General features: G+C 37.4%; 1 protein-coding gene across 2 annotated transcripts in view; it reads right to left on the bottom strand.

Annotated features, from left to right (window-relative positions):
* Nucleotides 1-3,431: 3,431 nt before the first annotated feature.
* st6gal2a (ST6 beta-galactosamide alpha-2,6-sialyltranferase 2a) overlaps nt 3,432-23,563 on the bottom strand; it is a 90,468-nt gene continuing 70,336 nt past the window's right edge. For both annotated transcript variants that reach the window (XM_016232565.1, XM_016232563.1), the window contains exons 5-7: nt 16,005-16,106; nt 12,820-12,994; nt 3,432-3,753 (exon numbers count right to left, since the gene is read on the bottom strand). In XM_016232565.1, the coding sequence (XP_016088051.1) occupies nt 3,506-3,753; nt 12,820-12,994; nt 16,005-16,106 (525 nt within the window). In that variant the 3' untranslated portion in view covers nt 3,432-3,505. The remainder of the gene's footprint in view (nt 3,754-12,819; nt 12,995-16,004; nt 16,107-23,563) is intronic.

Here is a 23,563-nt window from a genome sequence, read left to right as displayed (position 1 = left end):
TGTTTGTGTGTGTGTGGGTGTGTGTGTGTTTGTATAAACAAGACAGGGAGATTATAACAATGGGTAAAGTGAGGAGTTAACCTATATTCCTCTGAAAAGCATTTTTGTTTTTCATTGATGACTGAGAACTCAGATAAATACAGACTGTCGCTTTGTCCTTTCTGAAAGGCATTAATCAACTGCTTATTATAAAATGTAAATCAAAAATACTCATATATGAAGGTTGTAGCTTTTACAGCACTTTTCTGGTTTCAGAGTGCTCTATAAGCATTGGTAAGGACCAGGCCTTATTTCATGAAGGGTCCTCATGAAGGAACAGTGTGAAAGACAAATAAACCCTTACCTTCGCCTCCGCACAGTTATCATTATACCTTCAAACATAAGGTTATTGTTTCTTAACATTACGGATGGATGAAACCACAATGATGCTACTGTCTGGCCACTCAAATCAAATAATAGTTATATACCTTTTTCCCATGCTGTGCAACCTCAAAAACAAGCATGGTAAAGCATATGCATTTTTCAATAAAATGCATAAAACCTCTCTTTAAATTCACCATGAAGTATGCATCCTCTGTTGCTAATTGTAAAACATTATTTTAGATTTTTTTTCCATTTTTACGGATTCTAAAGTTTCTGTGCACAAGTGTGTGTCTGTAGAGAGAGAGAGAGAGCAAGAGAAAGGAAGCATGATTTCCTTGGAAAACAAAAGGTAATTTAGTGGGAACACATGGAAATTGTTCATTTTTATCCTATTGTTTGTCATATTTGTTTGCTTGGTCAGTGTATTTGGCAGTTTTGGTTCTTTTGCTGCTGTTTTGCTGTAAGAACAATTGAAATAACGGAAGTATTTTGGCGAAGTGATATTGAACTGGAACTACTGTAGTGATTATGTATTTTGAAAGCCAACCTTTGGTTGCATTTGGATTACGGCAGAAAATAAGATCTACGACCAACAAAAGTTTGATTCTTAACCTTTTTTTTTATTGATGATAATATTCACAAATGAAAACAAAATGCATTCATTTTGAGGCCTAAATACAATCGGCACAAGTAAAAATCTATAAACAAACTCCCTGTTAGCATGAACCGAGCATCACACACATATATATATATATATTCCCTGAAAGCTTAAGTTAAAATCGTTTGTAAGTGTAATTATGAACACAAGGCTGTAAAAGTGACTGGTGTGTAGATGAGTTTACCTGTTTGGCCTTATGATGTTTAATGTCCCTGAAAGTCTCGGTAGTCCCATTTAAGTTAGCCACTTGTGAGCAATCACCTTTTTTAAGACAAGTAAAACCTAATCAATAAATGCCACAAGGAGATATTACTGATGTATTTTATGTCACAGAATAAAACATATCTTGAGCTTGTATTGACCAAAGACCTTATTTTCGGCATTTAACCAATAACCTGTTCAAAAAACCCATTGACTTCAGGATGATGGCCTACGCAAATCCCTGCAGCACTCAATTTCACAGTTTAGAATGTTCAACAACCAATCAGAATCAAGCATTTAAGAGCCCTGTGATATAAAAATTCTAAAGATAAACATTTTATCTGGAACAATTTTAACAGATGAATTGACAAACAAAAAAGACCATTAAATAAATATTAACTATACTCGTGTGTGTATATATACAGTGGGGCAAAAAAGTATTTAGTCAGCCACCAATTGTGCAAGTTCTCCCACTTAAAAAGATGAGAGAGGCCTGTAATTTTCATCATAGGTATACCTCAACTATGAGAGAAAAAAGGAGAAAAAAAAATCCAGAAAATCACATTGTAGGATTTTTAAAGAATTTATTTGCAAATTATGGTGGAAAATAAGTATTTGGTCAATAACAAAATTTCATCTCAATACTTTGTTATATACACTTTGTTGGCAATGACAGAGGTCAAACATTTTCTGTAAGTCTTCACAAGGTTTTCACACACAGTTGCTGGTATTTTGGCCCATTCCTCAAGAGCAGTAATGTTTTGGGGCTGTCACTGGGCAACACGGATTTTCAACTCCCGCCAAAGATTTTCTATGGGGTTGAAAATTTTACATCCAAACCTAATTTTGTAAAATTTACAATAATTTACAATTGTAAAAACGACAACTTACTCTTCAGTTTCTCTACATCTACAATCCCCCAACATGAGGAAACAGGACCGAGTAAAGGTCAAATATTAGCTTGATGCATCTCTGCCTATCATAGGACTTGAAGGAAGATGAAATATTTCACCATGGTGAGAGCCACAGCTTCAGAGTATCATGAGCTCCTGAGTGAAATAATTTACTAGTTTTACTTCTACAATATACAACAGCGATTAAAACCGACGTTTGCTCTCCTCACCAGATCGACAGAAAAATCAGCCTGCGAAAGTGTTCCGTCTTAATTCAACTGGCACACATTGAAACAATGCACGCAAGTAAATAACAAACCTTCAAGTTTTACCTCCTGTAGAAAAGTCAAACCACAAAGTGAATCGCTTTAAATGACCAACTGTACATTTAAGAGAAGACCACGCAAAGATGCACTGGTAATTCATTCGCTTTTAAAGAAGACTCCAGCTGGAGTCAAGAAACCTCTTGATTTTAGGGGCTACAAGACATTAAAAACCTTGGTTTATATTTAACAAATAATATCCCACTGTACTTGTTATATTGCCAGCAGCCTTAAAGTCCCAAATACGATTTACAGTGCTGCAATGAGTCCATAGTACAAGCAATTAAATCCTATTCAATGACAACTATTTTCTGTAAACTACCTGTCTTGACAGGTTTTTCAAAGTATAAAATGACTAGAAGAGAATTAAATGAACCAAGGTCACATTCAATAACAGGTGCATGTAAGCACTCTGCTTTTGAAGGAACATTTATACGGAGTAGGAAAAAACTATTGATTCATTTGCCACAGTTCAGCGAGACATTCTGGAAGAGCAAAATATTCGCAAAGAGACTTATAAGTGTGGCACAATGTGTATTACAGCAGAAAATGACACCTAAAAAAACGATCACAACATTATGGCGAGAAGCTTTAAATCTGTCAGTATGCGAAAAAAATCTGCAGACAGATCAATAAAGCTCATTTTTAGTCAGAGTATAAATTTAGCCTTTGTGCCAAAATGCATTTATGTGAATGCTTTTTTTCCTCGACAGTGTAGCTTTCAGTGTCTATGACTGCGAATACTTTAAAACCCTGTGAAAAACAGAGTTCCATTTAAAATAATAAAATAACAAAAAAACACTTGTTTTGATGGCTTTTGCCACCACAAACATCCACAAATCAAAAAAACCTTTCCTTATGACATATCTATTGCTTTTCTGACCATCTTTATTTAAGCTTAGGCTCAGGAAATGCATTTTTGAGTGAACTACAGCAGAAGGTTTAGTCCTGCAGAACACCATCTATAGTCTATACAACACGGTCCGTTCTGAACCGTCTCGGTGCGCTCCTGCGTCAGTCTGCAGATCTCTTCTGCTTTACAAAGGCCGTTATTTGCATCTTTCTGTTCAGGGCTTACAGTGGACGTTCTTGAATCCGGGGAGCGTGACCTTGCCTTTCCGTTTGAGGTCGTCCTCTGAGCCGACGTTCATGCGCTGGATGAGCATCTTCTCGTAGAGCAGGGGATGGTACGCACCCAGAGTGCAGGCGGCGTCGTAGTAACGCTCGTGGTAGTGGCACAGGTCCGTCTGTCGCAGTGAAGGAATGTACTCGTACACGTGAACCTCTTCACACAAGGACATCATCAGCAGGATGCCTGAAAGACACACAAAATAAGTCATTAACAAAGCAGCCCACACACCGTGACAGAAGAGTACATCAGATTAGGGTTGAGGGGAGAAGAGAAAAAAAAAAAGGGTTCTTATTGAGAAAAAATTCTATAAAATAAATCATTTTATATTTTAATAAATATAAAAAAAGTAATATAATTGAAATTAAATTGTATAAATATAACTGAATGTCAATTATAATACTAATATATACACCATATTTTCCAGAATATAAGTTGCATTTTTTAATCATCTGGAACATGCTGTGACATGCCAAAGCAAAGTAACGCAATCACCGTCAAGCACATGTAGATTAGTGCTGATTTTACGCTGGTCGTTTCAGTTTTGCTATAAATAAATTCGTTTAGGCTTGGAATTTATAATAAATGTTTATAATGAATGTTACTATAAATTAGTTTGGTTTATAGGCCACTTATATATTTCTGTACTGTTCTGAATACGGTTAAATTTAAAGGATTTGTTGTAGAGTGATGAGAAAAAAAAAGTCTAAAGTACACTAAATAGTACAAAAAAAACGTGTTAGCTCATAATAAATAATAATAAAACTTACAAGTTTGCATCAATTGTTTTGAGCTGACAACTTCTAATGAAATGAAGTTCAACCAACAAACTACGAGTTAGAATTTGATTTTAAAGTACTTTTACTCGTTTATAAATCACTCAATGGCCTAGGACCTAAATACATAGCAGATATGTTCACTGAATATAAACCTAACAGACCACTCAGATCATTAGGATCGAGTCCGTTAGAAATACTAAGGGTTCACACAAAACAAGGGGAGTCCGCTTTTAGTTAGTATGCCACCCGCAGTTGGAATCAGCTTCCAGAAGAGATCAGATGTGCTAAAACATTAGTCACATTCAAATCTAGACTCAAAACTCATGTTTAGCAGTGCATTTATTGAATGAGCACTGTGCAACGTCCGAACTGATTGCACTGCATTTTATGTATGTATAATAATTTTCTATTTTCGCGATTGAGCGTTGCATTTTTCCCCATTCAAATCTATACGAGTGACACGTCTTGGGTATTCTATAGTCTTTGTTTATATGCGCTCCCACCGTCATTTAATTTCCATTACCAGGTTGATAAAAAAAAAAAAAAATTGGGAAAAAGGCCAAAAAAACCCATTTAATAATCCGACTGTCACAGACTGGAGGCAAGTGCGCTGGATGCGATTGGTCACACATGCCAGACAACCATAGTCAGCCCAACAAGGAGTCATGTTGAGAAGATGACACTTCAGGTTCAGTTGCTCTAAACCGGTCATGAAATTTTACATCCAAACCTAATTTTGTAAAATTTACAATAATTTACAATTGTAAAAACGACAACTTACTCTTCAGTTTCTCTACATCTACAATCCCCCAACATGAGGAAACAGGACCGAGTAAAGGTCAAATATTAGCTTGATGCATCTCTGCCTATCATAGGACTTGAAGGAAGATGAAATATTTCACCATGGTGAGAGCCGCAGCTAGTATGCCACCCGCAGTTGGAATCAGCTTCCAGAAGAGATCAGATGTGCTAAAACATTAGTCACATTCAAATCTAGACTCAAAACTCATGTTTAGCAGTGCATTTATTGAATGAGCACTGTGCAACGTCCGAACTGATTGCACTGCATTTTATGTATGTATAATAATTTTCTATTTTTAACGGTCTTAAATCATCTTCAAAGTTTTTAAATTCCTTGTTTTATTTTTGTGATTATTATTTTTTTTATGATTATTTTACTTTCTTTTTTTGTAAAGCACTTTGAATGACCATTGTGCACTAAATGTGCTTTATAAATAAACTTGCCTTGCCTTACAATGAGTTAGAACTTAATTTGTAACAAACACACTTTTAAGTTGCACCAACTAATAGATTTGTGGGCCTGGAAAATTTATATGATCTTTTTTTCGGCTCAAATCCACAGCTATCATAGCACATGCTAAATGTAACTTATTTAGTATGCATATTTAATGAACAAGTAAGATGTTTCTTGTCACTGGCATTAATGATTATTTTACTTTCTTTTTTTGTAAAGCACTTTGAATGACCATTGTGCACTAAATGTGCTTTATAAATAAACTTGCCTTGCCTTACAATGAGTTAGAACTTAATTTGTAACAAACACACTTTTAAGTTGCACCAACTAATAGATTTGTGGGCCTGGAAAATTTATATGATTTTTTTTTCGGCTCAAATCCACAGCTATCATAGCACATGCTAAATGTAACTTATTTAGTATGCATATTTAATGAACAAGTAAGATGTTTCTTGTCACTGGCATTAGAGCGGTCATTGCTAATAGAGTCAATGTAGTGTTTACCTTCATGTGCTCTACTCTTCAGCACAATGGTAACCACAAAAACTTCAACAAACTTTTAAATGTCAAACATAACAGCATTACACACATTACATGTCTTTCCCTTCACTAAAAAAAACGAATAAAATAACACTTCATTTCAGCATCTCCTTATCCAGTTCTATGCAAAGCATGCTGGGAACTAGAAATCCACTACCCAATTTCCAAAGTCAACAAGACAATTTTATTGCGTTACTACAACTTAATTTAATACAATTAACGCCAAAATTTTAGTTTAAATTGCGCATATTAAGTTAATGTGATGATCAACATTGTCAACTGAACTCAACAAAATGTTTGCAACTTAAAGTTTATTACATTTTTAAATTAGAATTTTTAGCTTGCATTTATTTAAGATGTGATAACAGGTCCCCTGAATCATTGTCAATCAGTGCATTTATAAAGTTAAGCATTTCATTTAATTTCAGTATCTTAAACTTCTGAAAATAATAATAAACTGATACAATTTATCCGTGTCATTTTCTTTCAACATGCACATTTTGACCTGCTCCAATTTATTTTTTAGAAAAATGATAAAATAAAAATAATATGCCAACAAATATAATATTTATTCTAGGGCTGACAACGTTAACGTGTAAACGCATGACATTAATTCAAAAATCCTTAACGTGTTAAAATAATTTAATGCAATTAACGCAAAATTACTGAAGAAACATTTCTATTCTGAACCGTACAGGGGTTGTACAGTAAACACGTGTGAGTCTGAAATATTGATGCACAAACAAACAGTGTATGAGCACTCTTGATGCACAGATCATACATTAGAAACAACGTGAATGTACTGAAATGTCTTTGCGTAAATACAAACATATTCAGGATGTGTTTGATTTGTCATGTGCATGCTGTATTTAGTCATTCTGAATGGATCCGTGTACTGTATTAAATCACAATTAATCACAAAAAGGGTGTGATTAATCCAATTCATTTTAATCTATTGACAACCCTAAAATATTTATGATGTGCAGTTCCATTAAAGGTTACCATAACATATAACTTCCGAATTAAACAGTCTGAATTAAATGTGATGAGAGAAAGAGACTGTGTGCCCCAAAATAATGAAGAAAAAACAAAAAAAACTAACAAAAAAAAAAAAAAAAACTAACATTGTCCATGCAGGCTGCATACAATAATCGAGACAGCAGTGTGGTCTGATTCAGCAGCGAATGACTCTTAAGCTCAGGGGAAAGGTCATATCGGTCAATCACTAATTAACAAACATTCACTCAGTTTGAATTCTCAAAATTCAAAGTCAGTGAATGGGAAAATGTGAGAACAAGCAGACAAAAGGGCCATTTAAGAAGAATAATCTGTGACATGATTAAAAGATGAGAAAATGAGGCTTGTCAAGTGTAATTTCCATGCAATTAATTTCACTCAGACAAGACCTACAAGAATATTCAGATTTAGCAGAATAACCTTTATGTTGCCAGTTAAGGAATCTATGGATCCAGATGTTGAAGTCAGTCTGTAATTTTTTTTTAGAGAAGTCATATTTTGCTGAGAGATCCCGCCCCCCCAGTAATAAGTACTGATGAAATGTGCACTGTAATAATGTATATTAAGAAATCAAATAGGTACATTTTTAGAGAAGTCATATTTTGCTGAGAGATCCCGCCCCCCCAGTAATAATAAGTACTGATGAAATGTGCACTGTAATAATGTATATTAAGAAATCAAATAGGTACATTTTGATTTAAGTTGACTTTAAAGCCTGCTCACACCAAGACAATATGACCAATCACAGTTGAAAAAATAATTTCATACTGACACTATTCATACCAAGAACAAATTAATTAGTTAATTATTTAACTAATCTGCAAGAAAATTCGGAATACAAAAGCAAAATGCATTCAGACTTGTATTTTGTTTTGTAAAGGTACAGTGGCATCTACCAACACTCTGTGAAATTTCATTTCAATAGGAAATAGGAATCCACACAAAGCAGCGAGAAAGTTCCATACTCCGATATAGCTCGTGTTGAAGTTGGTCTCGCAAATTTTTTACCACACTGACCAAGAGAAAAATGCTGTTTGAAAGTGATGTCTATGTAAGCTGTGCTATATGCATATCTACACTATTGACAATGGACCTTTTCCCCCCAAAATTGGTGAAATTTTGCTAAATGTAACCACACCTTAAATAAGTAACAAGTAAATAGGAATCTGTATGGTTGGGAGTTTTGTGAAAAATCTCAGATTTTGCTTGTTAAAGTTGGTCACACAAATTTGCCATGCTGACCAACAGAAAGCTGCTTGGTTTCAAAGTGATGTGAACAGAGCTTCATACACTGCAACACCACTGACAACGGACAACAGACCCGAGAAATTTCACTATTCTGACCACACCTTGATTTAACATTCACTGCAAGATATAGTTTTGAATCTTGTTGTGCTGCAAATCGGCAGTGCTCAGTTTGAAAAGCACTCACATTTTTGAGACCATGTTAAAAGGGTTTCTCAGGTCTCAACTGTCTCTTCTCTCTTCTTTTTGTCCAAAGTTCTACAGGTGTTTCCGCATCTTGTTCTGCTGTCAGAGGCACTTGATGCAGAACGGTCACTCCTCCATGCCCTCCAAGACCACAGTTATCCAGCTCAACCGAAGAGTCCACAGTAACAATGTTGCCTGCACCGCTCAGATCTCCACCGGCATCCACAACCACGAGTGCAGCACTCCTGCCACAGAGAGGACCAAACCGCCAGAGGTCATCACCTAACCTGAGCCATCCCAGCAGCTATGATGTCAAGCCTGCCTTGTTGTACTCAATGTAGCTGTTCAGTCGCATTCAACTTTTTTTCCCCCTGGGCTTCTTTCTTTTACAGCTGTAATGATTAATTGTTAATCAAAAAAATCAACAATGCATTTCATTGCTGAGTAGAGTCAGGTCTTTTGCTGTGCATGAAGAACCATGGGTGCTCTCACTTTGCATTTTGGAAAAAAAATAAAAACAGGCCACAGAACAAGGTAGAGTGGCAAAAAAACCTAAATGTACACTGTAAGATGTCTGAAGCATGAAAGCACTTTACATGCTTCAGATGAGGTTATAACATTGGTGTAAGCATATAGTTCCATGTGACCAGGCTGCCTCAAACACAGAGATCAATTAAGTTTTCTGCCAAACACATCCATAAAATAGAAATTGTTGTTTTATTAGAAACATGTCCATTTTATAACAACTGTCCTAAACAGAAAGTGATTAAATGTTTTTAAGATTGTATATTTACAAAGTATATCTACCAAACTGCATTACCTTTAAGATGTACACAAGCATATACACACTACAGTGAAAGCGTTCGGGATCAGTAAGGTTTTATTTTTAAACAATTTAATACTTTAATTCAGTAAGGAAGGACACATTAAATTGATCAAATGTGACAGTAATGACAATTATGTGGTTACAATATATTTCTATTTCAAATAAATGCTAATATTTTGAACCTTCCATTTCTGGCTGCTAAAAAAATTCAGCTTTTCCATCATGTGAATAAATTACATTTTAAAATATATTAAAATAGAAAACGGTTATTGAGTTTGTAGTAATATTTCACAACATTACTGTTTTACTGTATTTTTGTTCAAATAACTACAGTCTTGGTGAGCATAAAGGACTTTTCAAAAACATGGGGAAAAAAATAATAAACATTTTGATTTGGTTGAAAGTATGGTTGAAAGACCAAATGACATACTACAGAAACAATTTAACATGTTGTGAATTATATTTATTAATTATATTTAAGCTTAACAAGAGGCTTTTTTTCCTTGGCTAAAACAATACTTAACAGCAACCATTATTTGTTACCAACACCAAAGAAAGAGCACTCTTATCCGTTCCATCATACTTCAAATCGTTCCATTCCTATTAGTCGTTTCATATGGTGAGTTACAGTGGGGCAAAAAAGTATTTAGTCAGCCACCAATTGTGCAAGTTCTCCCACTTAAAAAGATGAGAGAGGCCTGTAATTTTCATCATAGGTATACATCAACTATGAGAGACAAAATGAGGAAAAAAAATCCAGAAAATCACATTGTAGGATTTTTAAAGAATTAATTGGTAAATTCCTCGGTAAAATAAGTATTTGGTCACTCTGAGCCCATATCACTGATGTATAGAAAATTATTTTACCATAAAGTAGAGGCACACTGATCCAGATCACTTCACATCTGTGACAATGATAGTGTTTCAGCAACTACGCAACAAGTAAAGAACTGAATTTCCACAGGGGGAACCTTCATCACAAAAGACCAAACACCTTATGCATAAAACAGAGATGAACATTTCACTTGGGATCCAAAATCGATTTCCAAAAACATAAATAATAAACAAATAAAAAGGACTGACTTTGGCTTTTGAAATGTGCTGAATGCATGCCTGGGGTTGAATAGCGTCTCTAAGGACTCGGTGACACTGCTTAAACTCATCAACATCGCTCCCATCTCCATGATACTGAAAGGACTGTGTATAAAGTGTCAAACACTAAGGAGGCAATGTGAGCATTTCTGCATTTAAGTATCTGTTTATTTGTAATAGTCAAAAAGATATTATCCAGAAATTATCTGTACGTATGACATTACAAACTGGATATTTGTCTGTCGATTTGTTGTGCCATTTGTTGTTCAAGTATAAATGCAGACCAATCTCTGAATATAGCACCACAGATTGATCCGAGAAGTCAATGAGCAATGAGAACCACAAGTATAAAATAGTTTGTGATTTTTATAAATGGGGGAGGCAAAAACAGCCTTAAATGAAAAACCAAAGATCAGTGTCACACTTTCAATATTAAACATTTTTAAAAAAGTAATTACAACTAGTTCCATACAAAGAACCTAAGCAGCATTATGTGACCTGCCATAATATAAATTTTCACACCGATACAGTATTCAATTATATCAGTGTTAGTGCTGTTTAGATGATGTTTTCAAGTCATTTCAAGTTTGAATGTGACGCCTTGTTTTCTTGTTAATTTGTGTTCTTATTAGCACCATTATTTATTCACTTAAACCAATTTGCGGATGTGGAACGCATACGAAAACGAGAGGCTGATTTAATGCATGAACAGCATACTAGGCCAACCATAGTGCACTGTCTCTTCCTCCAATGAATGAAAAAATAATTTAAAATTAGAAAAATGCAAAAAGAAGCATTTTCAAAAGTGTCACTGCCACGTCACACTTCCGTAGACATCACCATAGAAACAGGCTTTACATCTGTGAGGAGGGTCTGGATGTGTCTGCAATATGACTGGATATCAACTGTTCAACAAGATCGGTAGCTACGGGAAATTACTTACAGAGTCTGAAGAAAAGCTCAAGTCTTATGAGAAAAGTGAATGAATGTAGCTGCGAGAATGTGGCTAGAGAAAGAAGATTAAACAAATGTCTTTGTTTAAAGCCAGGCATAAAATGGAAATCCACCTATTTGTCTATTTTTCTAAATAGATAACTTCTATATATCTTATCAATTAATCCATGCATGTATAAATAAATGAATGCAACTTTTGATAAAAATTACTTCGGATGACATGTGCAGGACCCTTCTCCAATCATTTAGTCTGCTTAAATTCCACACCTCTTTTTATTTTATTAAAATTTTATTTTATTTTTTTTAATTTTTTTAACAATCGACTGCAAGCATGCCTTCAGATTTGTTTCCATTCAATTAACAATTCAACCACTGAACCAAGTTCCGCCCTAAATTTTTATCTTTCTCGATAACCCGTTACACTTGCAGGTTTATCACAATATGAAAGAAAAGATCTGTTGCGACTGCCATTTTAGCGTGACTTCAATATACCATCATGAATTCTGTGGGACCGTACATATGGCCAAAGTGATTTTGTTGGTTCTGAATGTGGGTCAGATTCTGATTGGCTCTAGTTCAACACAAGCTCCACTGCTGAATGAAAACATGGTGTGTCCATCTGCAACTCTATCTCTCTGTGGTTTCAGCCAACACAAACTGAGCAGACACCCCCTCAAACACCTGACAGAGTACAAGACGTGCCTTCAAACCCATCATGACAACTCAATCTGCTAAAGGTCACTTTCCATCATCAGGGTGTTTTCACACCAGAGTTTATGGCACAGACTCGAGTTAATTTGATGTCAAAGGTCAGTTTGTCAAGGTTTGGCTTTCTCCACTGACGGCCATTCTGAATTAGCGGTGTCCGAAACAACTCTTGTCACAAGTGCAATTTTGTGAGCTTTATATTTTAGATACAAAACCAAAAGGACAAAAACATGAGCAGAAAATTGAAGTGAACAATGCTTTCCATGTGTGGTCTCTTCTCGAGTTGAGGCACTACTAGCATTAATAGTGGTGCTCACTTGATGACAAACATGACACAATTGAGAGGCAAATAAAACATTTGTGCTGTCTTAAAGAACAGATTCCTGAAAGTAAAGCCAATTTCTTGGGAGACAGTAACAAGTGGGTCATTTCTTTATCACCAAAAAGAATTGCAATCTGTTTGAGCTGCCCGACTGGGATTGATCAATTGACAGTTTCACCTCAATTACTAATAAGAGCTTGGGTTGGGACTGTGAAAGTGGTTTGAGTCATTGCTGCAATTTTACTTGTTATTGTTTGTGCCAGAGAAATTGCACCTTTGAGTTTTGAACCGGTAGCACAGAATGTGTGTGAGAGAGTGTGTCTCTTACCTATGAACCCTGAGGAGGGCGGATTGGGCTGGATGTTCTCCAGATTGTTACCCTGAATCACATCCCATAACTGCCAGATGTATTTTGGGTGCAGGATGTAGAAAGGCTGAGCAGGGAAGTGCATCCTGTACTCTATATATGGAGTAAACAGGTTGTAGTCTGGATTTGAGTACCACTACAAAAACAAACACACAACAACTAAATGAGCAAAATGACTCTCAAAAGAACTACCAAATCTGGTTTCATTACAACCAGGGACAACTATGGAAGGTTGAACGTGGAAGGCTGTCCTTCAAACTGTCAGTGTTGGTTCACTGAGATGAAGAATTGTTCACAAAAAAGCTTTATAGTCCACTAGAATCCTTTAGTACATGTTGCTGTAGTAACCTCAATAATGTTACTTTATATGTATATACACAAGTTCAGTTAAATTTGATAGTGAGTGTTTGTGGACTGCAGTCTTCAAGTCATTCCACAGATTTTCAATGTGGTTTAAGTCTGGGCTCTGACGAGGCCATGCAATGACATTCATCTTTTTCTCCTTCAACCACTGTGTGTTCAGTTTTGCTGTGTTTTAGGTCATTGTCATGTTGGAAGGTAAACCTTCCCATTGACATCTTTCTGGCAGAGGGCAGCAGATTTTCCTCAAGAATTTGACAGTATTTTGCCTCGTCCATTTTTCCTTCTATCCTGACAAGTGCTCTCGTCCCTGCTGCAGAGAAACACCCCATAACAGGATATTACCACATCCATGATTTACTGCAGGAATGTTGTTATTTGGATGGTGAGCTGTATTGGATTTCCGACAGACATATTGTTTGGTGTTGAGGCCAAATAATTACATTTTAGTCTCATCTGCCTCAGAATCTTCAAGGTGCATTTTGGCGAACTCAGTCGTGACTGTAAAATGACAGTTGGTCTGTGTTGTGTTTGTGATCATCGATTACCATGTTAATAATAATAATAACAATAATAATACATTAATTTCAGCATGTGATAAATAGAAAACTAAGAAATTGTAAATGTATATTTGTTAGTTTAATAGTTCAATTGTAAATGGTTATATAAAAAGTGTTCAGAGAAAATGAAAAAAAAAAAAAGGCTGATTGAAAGAACTTTAGTGTATTTTGTGTCACTGATAAGCAGAGCTGGGTAGATTACTTACAAATTGTAATCCGTTTCTGATTTCAAATTACATGACAAAAATTGTAGTTAGTAACGTAATCAATTACATTACACATTTTAAGTAAAATGAGATTAGTTTTTGATTACTTTTGACCCAACTTATCACATTCATTTGAATATAATAATCTTGTACCACATTGACATAAAAATACAAAGAGGAAGAAAATATATTCCATTCTTTGTTAACATCATGAATTGAAATAAACATTGTCAAGGTTTCCCAAACTGGGCTTCATAAAGGAACTGCAGGGGGTTTGTGTGTTTAATGAAAAGCTAATAATTAATGAAATCATAATTTAAAATTTAAATAAATAATTTTAATACATTTTAAGATATCAAACTTTAATAAATAAATTATTTTAAAATATCAAAATGAAATGCTTACTAAAAATGACATTTTATTTGTTTATCTGCATGTCATGTGACCATTAACCACCGTCAAAGAACCGTGAACATGCAAATGTGATAATTAAAATATTATTTTTTAAATCTTAGTGGTACTTCAAGTAAATGTATTGGGTGAAAGAGGTTTAGCTGACAAAAAAGTTTGGGAATGCTTGCATTACATGTAAATAAGAAATAACATGAATTTGTGCATTTTAATGTGTTTGAAAGACAAAAGTCTTCCAAAGACATAGAAACACATGGTTAAATAACCTTTAATGCATGTGTTCATGAGTAGTTGATGCAATGTTTTAAACCTGAACTGATTTTTGTAAATCCAGTGGTCAAATGCTGTGACTAATGACTGGTCTTGGTGTGAATGTCCACAAAATTGGGAGACTTTCTGAATGTATATAAGTGGTAGGCTATTTTAGAAAGGATATTTTAAAAGATGAAAAAGATGAATTATGGAGAATCTAATTATGACTAATGTATTGCTATTGCTGTAATCAATAAAAAGTAGTTTGATTAAGAGCAACTCGTTTTATAATGTAATTTATTCTAATTACAAGTACTTAATTTTTGGAATCTGATTACATAATCCAGATTACATGTAATCAGTTATTATTACATGTAATAATATTGCCCTGCTCTGCTGACAAGTACACAGACGCTATGATTAGATGTGTTAATGTATAAGAGTGATATTCAAGAAACAAGTATTTGAAGACTTTATTGTCTTTAAAAAAAACTATTTTTAGTTACATGAAACATGATTTGTGATTACATGTGACTGAACTAAATAGGCTAACTGTGAAAATATTGAAAGAGATTGCATTATTATGCTGTTGCGATGATGTTAATGTTAATAAAGAGATGTTACCAAATTCAGCCTAAGGAAAGCCACAGAAGTTTGTGCGCTTTTGTTTCTCCTGATAATTCATGTACTTTTGATCGGTTTACGAGTTCCACGCCGGAGAAATGCAACATTTGTATACAAAAAAATCAGCAGGTTCATTGTGTTCACTGTATGCACATTGTTCTTAAAATGCTCCACAGCATCATTCATGTGCTTTGAGACATACTATTGTATTCTTGAACTGACAAGGAAAATAAGAGCGCACCTGTTATGGTGGGTTGAAAACTGACAAAAACACATTTAAATTGACTGTACAAAATTAACCGCTGGCCTTGCAGCTGTACAGAAATGTACCTATCGACCCTCCTTGTCAACTTATTGACCTTCTTGTCAAGAGAAACAAAGGACAGGTTGAAAGCATTTATAGTGATCTGCTCTCCACACCCCTGCCATCGTGGTTTACGATTCACAGCGGTGTCTGAGCAGAAGCACTCAGACCAGACAAATCAGCGTAAACTTTCCCGCATAGTGCCTGCACACACTCACAGCAATGCACTCAATCTGAATTGCAAAGGTACAATGTCACCTGCTCTCTGTATGTGCAAGAATTTCTTGAATTGTGATTGCACAGAGGATTTTAAGACATCAGAACATACTTTAAATGTTAAATTGTTGTTGATAACTAATGAACATGTTTTTATAGATAAAAATCATTGTTATAGGTGTTTAAAATGTGTTTTTGGTAGTTAGTACTCACTTTGTGCAGGTTGAGGGTGTATGGAGCAGGATCCCACGCCACTAGCATTATATTCTTATACAGCGAGCTTGTGTTGAACTGGTGCTTGGGATTCGCCAGGATCTGCACACAAAACAGATAACAGGCTATACTTAGCAGACAAACTAAAGGAAAAGCAAAAGGTAAAGACACAAAACTGAGGTCCTTCCAAGTTGATTGCAACCAACTCCTTAGTTAGCCAGAAACATACAATAGCATCATGGACTTTAACTTAAAGGGATAGTTCACCCAAAAATGAAAATTCTTTCATTAATTACTCACCCACACGTCATTCAAACTCATAAGACCTTCGTTCATCTTAGGAACACAAATTCTCGTAGCTTCATAACGTTACGGTTGAACCACTGATGTCACATGGATTATTTTAATGAGGTCCTTACCACCTTTCTGGGCCTTGAACGTGGTAGTTGCATTGCTGTCAATGCAGGATCAGAAAGCTCTCAGATGTCATCAAAAATATCTTAATTTGTGCTCCAAATGTCTTACAGGTTTGGAACAACATGAGGTTTTTAAAAAGAATTTTTTGGGTGAACTGTTCCTCTAACCAGGCACAATGCGTGTATGCTTTCCATGAAGATAATCAGTTCACACTGAAAGTGAACATGCTGCATACAGTAGCAGTGTTCCTGACCATAAATTTAGGTGGAGCATATTGTAGGCTATATGAATTACTTTTGGCAGACATCTAGTGTCCTTGCATAATTCAGCCTGAGGGTGGCACACTAATGTTGATCAAAAGGGTCTGGCTGCAGACTTGCACTCTCAGACTTGCATTTCCACTAGCGACGTCACTTGCAGTCTTTATTAATTTTTTTTATTTTGTTCTGTTTATTTATTCTTTTCGTTTGAATCTCTCAACATTTTACAACAGTAGCCAGAATGGAATGCAGCCTATATATTTTGCATATTCCTCTTTATTTACAGGCTATGCACAAGAGCATGTTTAAACTAAAGGATTTATACTTTCACTAATTTGATGGCATTTCATTTATGTAAGAATTTGGCCCACTAACTGACACTTTCAAGTGAGCTCTAAAGCAAAAAATCGACCCTATTACACTCGGGATGATCTGTGCCACTCGCCATGTTCACAATCCTGCGAATTTGCTGAACTGACGCAGGCTGATTTACACTTCTTTAGATTTATATAGCACTGACCAGAACTATTCACATAATGTAAAATCAAGCGGGGCCGTGTCATATCTGCCCATATTAATTCCCAATTAGTGCTCGCTGCATTTCCATTTTTCACTGCAGATATACATTAGAAACACCTGTAGCACACTCTGCCCCTCTCATAGTCAACTGATCTGCTGAAGTCACACACTAAATTTTAATATATTAGTCTCATTTTACGACTTAAAATTGTCTAGAAACTCTGAAAAAGAGCTTAATATTTGCTAAACATTAGGGGTTGAATGGATCATAGTTGAGCCGCGACCCAAACGGAACAGACTCCACAGTTCGGCACGCATGTAATCCGTGGATTAATTGCAAAATTTAACCATAAAAATTATGAGTGAAAGCGATTTTAAACCATTCTAACGCAAGAAGAGGTGAAAGAACTCAATTTGGCACTGTTTTCTATGCGCACAGCCACTCACACATGAAGCGTGCACATGCAGAGAGGTGCATTTCAGACAGCGTGTGAACACAGAAGTGAATGCTCTTTTACATCATTGCGTTTGCAGACACATACACACAAACTTGACAAAATACCCATCTCGTCAATCATTCTGGTAAACGCAGTCGGTTATGTCTTAAGTACACGAAAACAGCCGAGAAAAAAAATTCTATGAGTATCATTATTGGATCTGTGCATCAGGTCTTAAAGGAACAGCAGGCTATAAATACCTGCTGCCGTCATTAATGCTAATCAAACAACAAAACACAGCTTTGACAAAGATTAATCTATATTTAATTTATACAGTAAACACTGTGCAGTTTTATTTTACACTTAATTACTATATTTCTGTACCTGAACACTACCAACCTTATTTTATTTGTAACTTTGTTCTGTTGTATTTATCTAAATATCTAATGTAATTTGTCTATTTGTTCTTATTTTTACTGGCTGTTCACTTACCTTTAATCATGTTTGAACTTTCTTAGTTAGGCTAGTAGTTTTTGCTGTGGTTTCGAAGTATTTAGCTTTAAGTAATAAATGGAAAACAAAGTTAAACTAAAATATCTTTTTTCTTGCTGATCCGAAAAATGATCCGAGACTCAAAAACTGTAATATGATTGTTTTGTGATCCGCTGAACAACAACTAAACATTTACAAGTTAACAATTTAGAACCGATTCAGTTTATATAGCATTTTAACATTTGATATTTAATATAAAATTACACTACCATTTCATGTCTGGTCAGGGTTTCTCTCTTTGCTACTGGTAATCATGTAATCCAGTACAACCTGTTACATGTAAATCTCACCAGTGGATCTTTGAAGCTGTTAGCATGCGACATTTTGAGTTGGGTTTTGTCTACCCAAGCATGTGAAGTCTGGATCTGGCAGACAGCGTGAAAGTCACCACTCGATTCAACGGTCACAAAGGCAGTTCCAGCAATGCACTGTGGAGCTCAGCAGACATGTAGCAATGCTGATGGTCATCCACTGCATCCTGTTCTTCACCCAGTCGCCATGACTTCTGTCTTGCCACTGGACTCAAGTGAGGCACAGGAAGAGAGAGTGAAGCTGCGATGCGCAACTATCCCTCACTTTAATTCAATTAATGCGTAAGTCATCTTCATCACCTTTGCTCGTCTATATCATCTATTTTATCAGATATGGTCGCAAACCTGGACACAGGCAGCTCAGGCCATAGGGTCTTCTTCCACTGGAATGAAGTGGCAGTGGCTTTCGGCAGCCCCCTCAGTGACTGAGCGGTCCTCTTCAGGATCGCACTGCTCAGTTCCATAGTCTGAAAAGGGGACTAGAAAAGGTGTCCTAAAAATTGTCCACCTCATTCAAAGCCTGGCCAGCCTGCCACAGCTTGTGGGCATCCCTTACTAGCAGTAGCAACTAGAAGAAAAGAAGAACAAGAAATTTAAGGGGTCTTCATTTGGCACACTGAATGTGCACACTCTAATGGACAATGCTCAAGTGGATAGACCAGAAAGAAGAACAGCCCTAGTGGGCAGAGAGCTGGCTCAATACAACATGGATATTGCCACTCTTAGCATCACTTGCCTTGCTGAGGAAGGGCAACTGAAAGAGATTAAAGCAGGCTATACATTTTTCTGGAGTGGCAGAGCTAAAAGCGATCGACGTGAGGCTGGAGACTGCTTCGCCATCAGGAACATCTTAGTCAAGAAACTGTTCAGTCTCCCCAGGTGGTAAATGACCGGCTCATGGTACTGAAACTCCCACTGCCCAGAAAGAAACAAGTCAATGTGTTCAGTGCTTATGCCCCTACCCTGACCAACCCAGATGACATTAAGGAGAAGTTCTATGATGACCTCCACAGTCTGGTTTCATCAACCCTGCAATGAGAAAAGCACATCATCCTCGGTGACTTCAATGCCCGAGTAGGTACAAATTTTACACCTGGGAAGGAGTCACAGGCCGACAAGGCATAGGAAAGTGTAACTACAAAGGTCTCCTCTCTAACTACAGTTCTGCACTGAACATGAACTGCTCATCACCAACACAACCTTCTGCCTCCTAACTCGCAAAAAGACATTATGGATGCAGCCACACTCTAAGCACTGTCTGGCATCTTATCGACTTCGTTATCATCAGGAAGAGAGAAAGGTAGGATGTACGGGTGACAAAATCCATGTGTGGAGCTGACTGTTGGACTGACTCCAGACTCATCATTAGCAAGATGAATCTGAGAACCCTCCCAAAGAAATGCCCACAAGGGAAGACTGCATCAAAGCATATGAACATCTCAAATCTGAAGTCGTCTGAATCAAGCAACAGCTGATAGAAGAACTGGAGAACCTGGCTGTCAATATCCAGATCACTGACAACGTTGAGGACAGCTGGGCCACATTTCATGTCTATGCCTCTGCTTATGCATTACTTGGTCATAGCCAGCAGAATCCAGCTGTTAGAAGAAAAGCATAGACTGCACAGGATGTTTCTCACAAGCAAGTCTCCAACAAACAAGGCAAACTTTAACAATGTTCGAAACACACTCCAACGCAAACTTCGGGAAATGCAAGATGAGTGGCTGAGCTTGCAAAATCCAGGTAAGTGTACAGACCCCAACCTGTTAGCTCATCCACAGTTCTCACTGCTGATGGAACACAGCTCACTGAGAAGTATCAGATGCTTGAGCTGTGGGCAGATCATTTTGATGCAGTCCTCAACAATTCATCCCACATCTGTAAAAAAAAAAAAAAAAAAAAAGCAATCGACAGGATACCACAGATTGTGGTCAAAGACGACGTAGAAACCCCTCCTACACTGTCAGAAATTGACAAAGCCATCAACCAGCTGTTAAATGGCAAAGCTTCTGGAGCTGATGCAATACCATCCAAGATTTACAAAGCATCTGGACCACGCCTGTGAAATAAACTGTAAGAACTATTCCAAACAATGTGGGCCCAAGGTACTCTCCCCCTCAAGACTTTAAGGATGCCATCATAGTGCACCTTTACAAACGCAAAGGAAACAGACAGATGTGTGGCAACCACAGAGGAATTTCACTCCTCTGCATTGCTAGAAAAATCTTTGCAAGATTTCTCCTGAACAGACTCACTGTGCACTTAGAGCAGGGTTTACTCCTCGAAAGCCAGTGTGGCTTCAGGAAAGAACAAGGAACAGTAGACATGATAATTTGATGCTCGACAACGTCAAACGAAACCGTCTCTGATGTCCCCAGAGTGTGTGTTAAGTTTTAGCTCAAAATACCCTACAGATAATTTTTTATAGCTTGTTGAAATTGCCATTTTTAGGGTATGAGCCAAAACGCACAGTTTTTTGTGTTTGTCCCTTTAAATGAAAACGAGTTGGTGGTCCCGCCTCCCCTTTCAGAAGAGGGTGGGATTTCTAGAGCTCACGCACTGGCATCATGCCAGCAATAACAAAACTCTCTCACGCACTGAAAATGTCAGAAACTGCTAGCAGCGGTGTTCAGCCATATATGTTCGAACCGGTGTTGTGCCAAATTCTGCACCCTGCCAGATTATTTATGAATTACACAGACGGGGAGCACGACGCTATAAAAATAACAACATAGCTGGTCTCATGGTGCCATCGCATGCTAACATTAACTTTATAAGTCCCGAATATGATTATGAGTTAGACATTCAAGCGGTCGATTTCCTATCACTTTTGTATGCAATTTTTAACTACCACATTCCTATTCACGATCATTCTGGTAGCACGTGAATGCAGCATCAGTGAAAACAGACAGACAATGGTAGCTTTAGCAACATTAGCCTTACAGAGTGCCAAGAAGCTCTTTCAGAAAGGCAATTTGGAAAACAAACACGTGATAGATGGCGTAACGTTAGCTGGATCACGAACAGTTGGCACTGCTCCATCCTTCAGGAGCAACTTTAGTGCAAAACCTGCTTTATACTGACCCTCATTCACAAAGCAGTCCGGTGTAAAATGATTCGCGCAGACAAACAAATTTCTGTAGAGGGAGCATTTTCTTCGAAATCAAAATTAATCCACCTCGTCTTCAGTGGCTCAGATTTCTGAGAGAGCTACGTGTATTAATACACCCAGCAACAGAACACCTAAAATGCTTGGGAGACATTCTCTTCAGTGCAACAATGGCGGAATGTATACAACTCACTGTGAACTCGCTCAGGGCGGTTCTACATTAAAACGGCAGGGTCCATCAACATTTGTGGGCGGGGCCCGTGGCTAATGAGCCGTCACATTAGCACCAATGCTAAAAATAGGCCATTGGGAGACACTGCTTATTTATGGGGATTAAAAAAAAAAAAAAAAAAGGAGTGGGTGGATTATCATTATAGGGTGGTTGTGTACACACACTGCCAACACACATTTATGTCCAAACTATGCATAATAGGTCCCCTTTAAGTCGTGAGGGGCTTTAGAAAATCATGAGCAAGTTTGGTTACCCTGAAAGATTAATTTGTATAGTACGCCAATTCCACGACGGCATGCAGGCTTGTGTACTTGAAGGAGAGCAATCCACTCCCTTCCCAGTAACAAATGGAGTGTAGCAAGGCTGTGTGCTTACCCCGATACTATTCAGCATGATGTTTTCTGCAATGCTGACAGATGCCTTTCAGGACACCGATCTTGGCATTGACATCAAGTACAGGACGGAGGGCAAGTGGTTCAACCTGCACCGCCTTCAGGCCAAGACCAAGGTCCATGTAGCAAGATTACTTCCTGTCCATGTGACTTCCTGTTTGCTGATGACTACGCCCTGAATGGGGGAAGTGCTTGTGACATGCAGGACAGCTTGGAACTGTTCTCCACCACATGCAACACCTTGAATAATAGCATAAAGACTGGTGATGTTCTGTACCAACATGCCCCAGGAATACCATACCAGCAGCTCACTGTGACAGTGAACAACCAGACGCCGTCAGCAGTGGACACGTTTACCTACTTAGGGAGCACCCTATCTTGTAACATGCATATCGATGATTAAACAGATGTTAGAGTAGCCAAGGCCAGTGCTCCCTTTGGCAGACTCTGCTCATCATTGTGGGAATGAAAAGGGATCAGCTTGACCACCAAGTTGAAGGTCTACAGAGCAGTAGTCCTGTCTGCCCTCCTTTACGCTTCTGAAACTTGGACAGTCTACCAGCGACATGCTAAGATGCTGAACCGCTTCCATCTCTGCTGCCTCCGCAAAATGTTGAAAGTGAAGTGGCAGGATAAAGTACCCAACATGGAAATAATTGAAAGGACAAACATGCCCAGTATCTTCACAAAGCTGCAAAAATCTCAGCTTCGCAGGGCCGGACACATTGTCAGAATGTCATATGTCTACAAAAACATCCTGTATGGAGAGCTGAAAACAGGTGTACACTCAAGGTGGACAGAAAAAGAGACGCTTTAAAAGCCTTAATGAAAGACTTTGGCATCGACCCCTCTTCCTGGGAATACCTTGCTGTGACAAATGGGGCCACGCTCTCAGAGCAGCTGCGCACTGGAACATCAGAGAGAAAAAAAAAGAGCTTCAAGCAAAGCCAGGGCAAGCAACATTCAAATGACAGAGCACTCCAGATCATTTTGATCTGCCCATTCAGCATTCAAAGCTTGCAGAATTCCGCCAAAACGGCTCAACGATTTTTTGACGTCACATCGTACTTCAACTTCTCAAACTTTCTGTCCAATCAAATGCTCTCTAGAATCCGAAGCGCCCACCCCCTACACTATAAAATAGACGATGAAGCCGCGACTGAAATCGGTCATTTGTCCACAGAATTTGAATTTTCTGTACAGTGAATGGCACGTAGTGCACTATATACGGGACAGGGAATGATTCAAACAGTGTAAATATGCTTTTCATTGAGGAAAAAAAAAAAAAGAAGAAGTCTGGTTTCGCGCTGTGTCACGCTAACCACCGCAC

Source organism: Sinocyclocheilus grahami, unplaced genomic scaffold, assembly GCF_001515645.1.
Source record: "Sinocyclocheilus grahami isolate Dianchi unplaced genomic scaffold, SAMN03320097.WGS_v1.1 scaffold413.1, whole genome shotgun sequence".
NCBI lineage: Eukaryota > Metazoa > Chordata > Actinopteri > Cypriniformes > Cyprinidae > Sinocyclocheilus > Sinocyclocheilus grahami.
The sequence above is the reverse complement of the archived record's forward strand: the minus strand, read 5'-3'. Positions and strand labels throughout refer to the sequence as shown.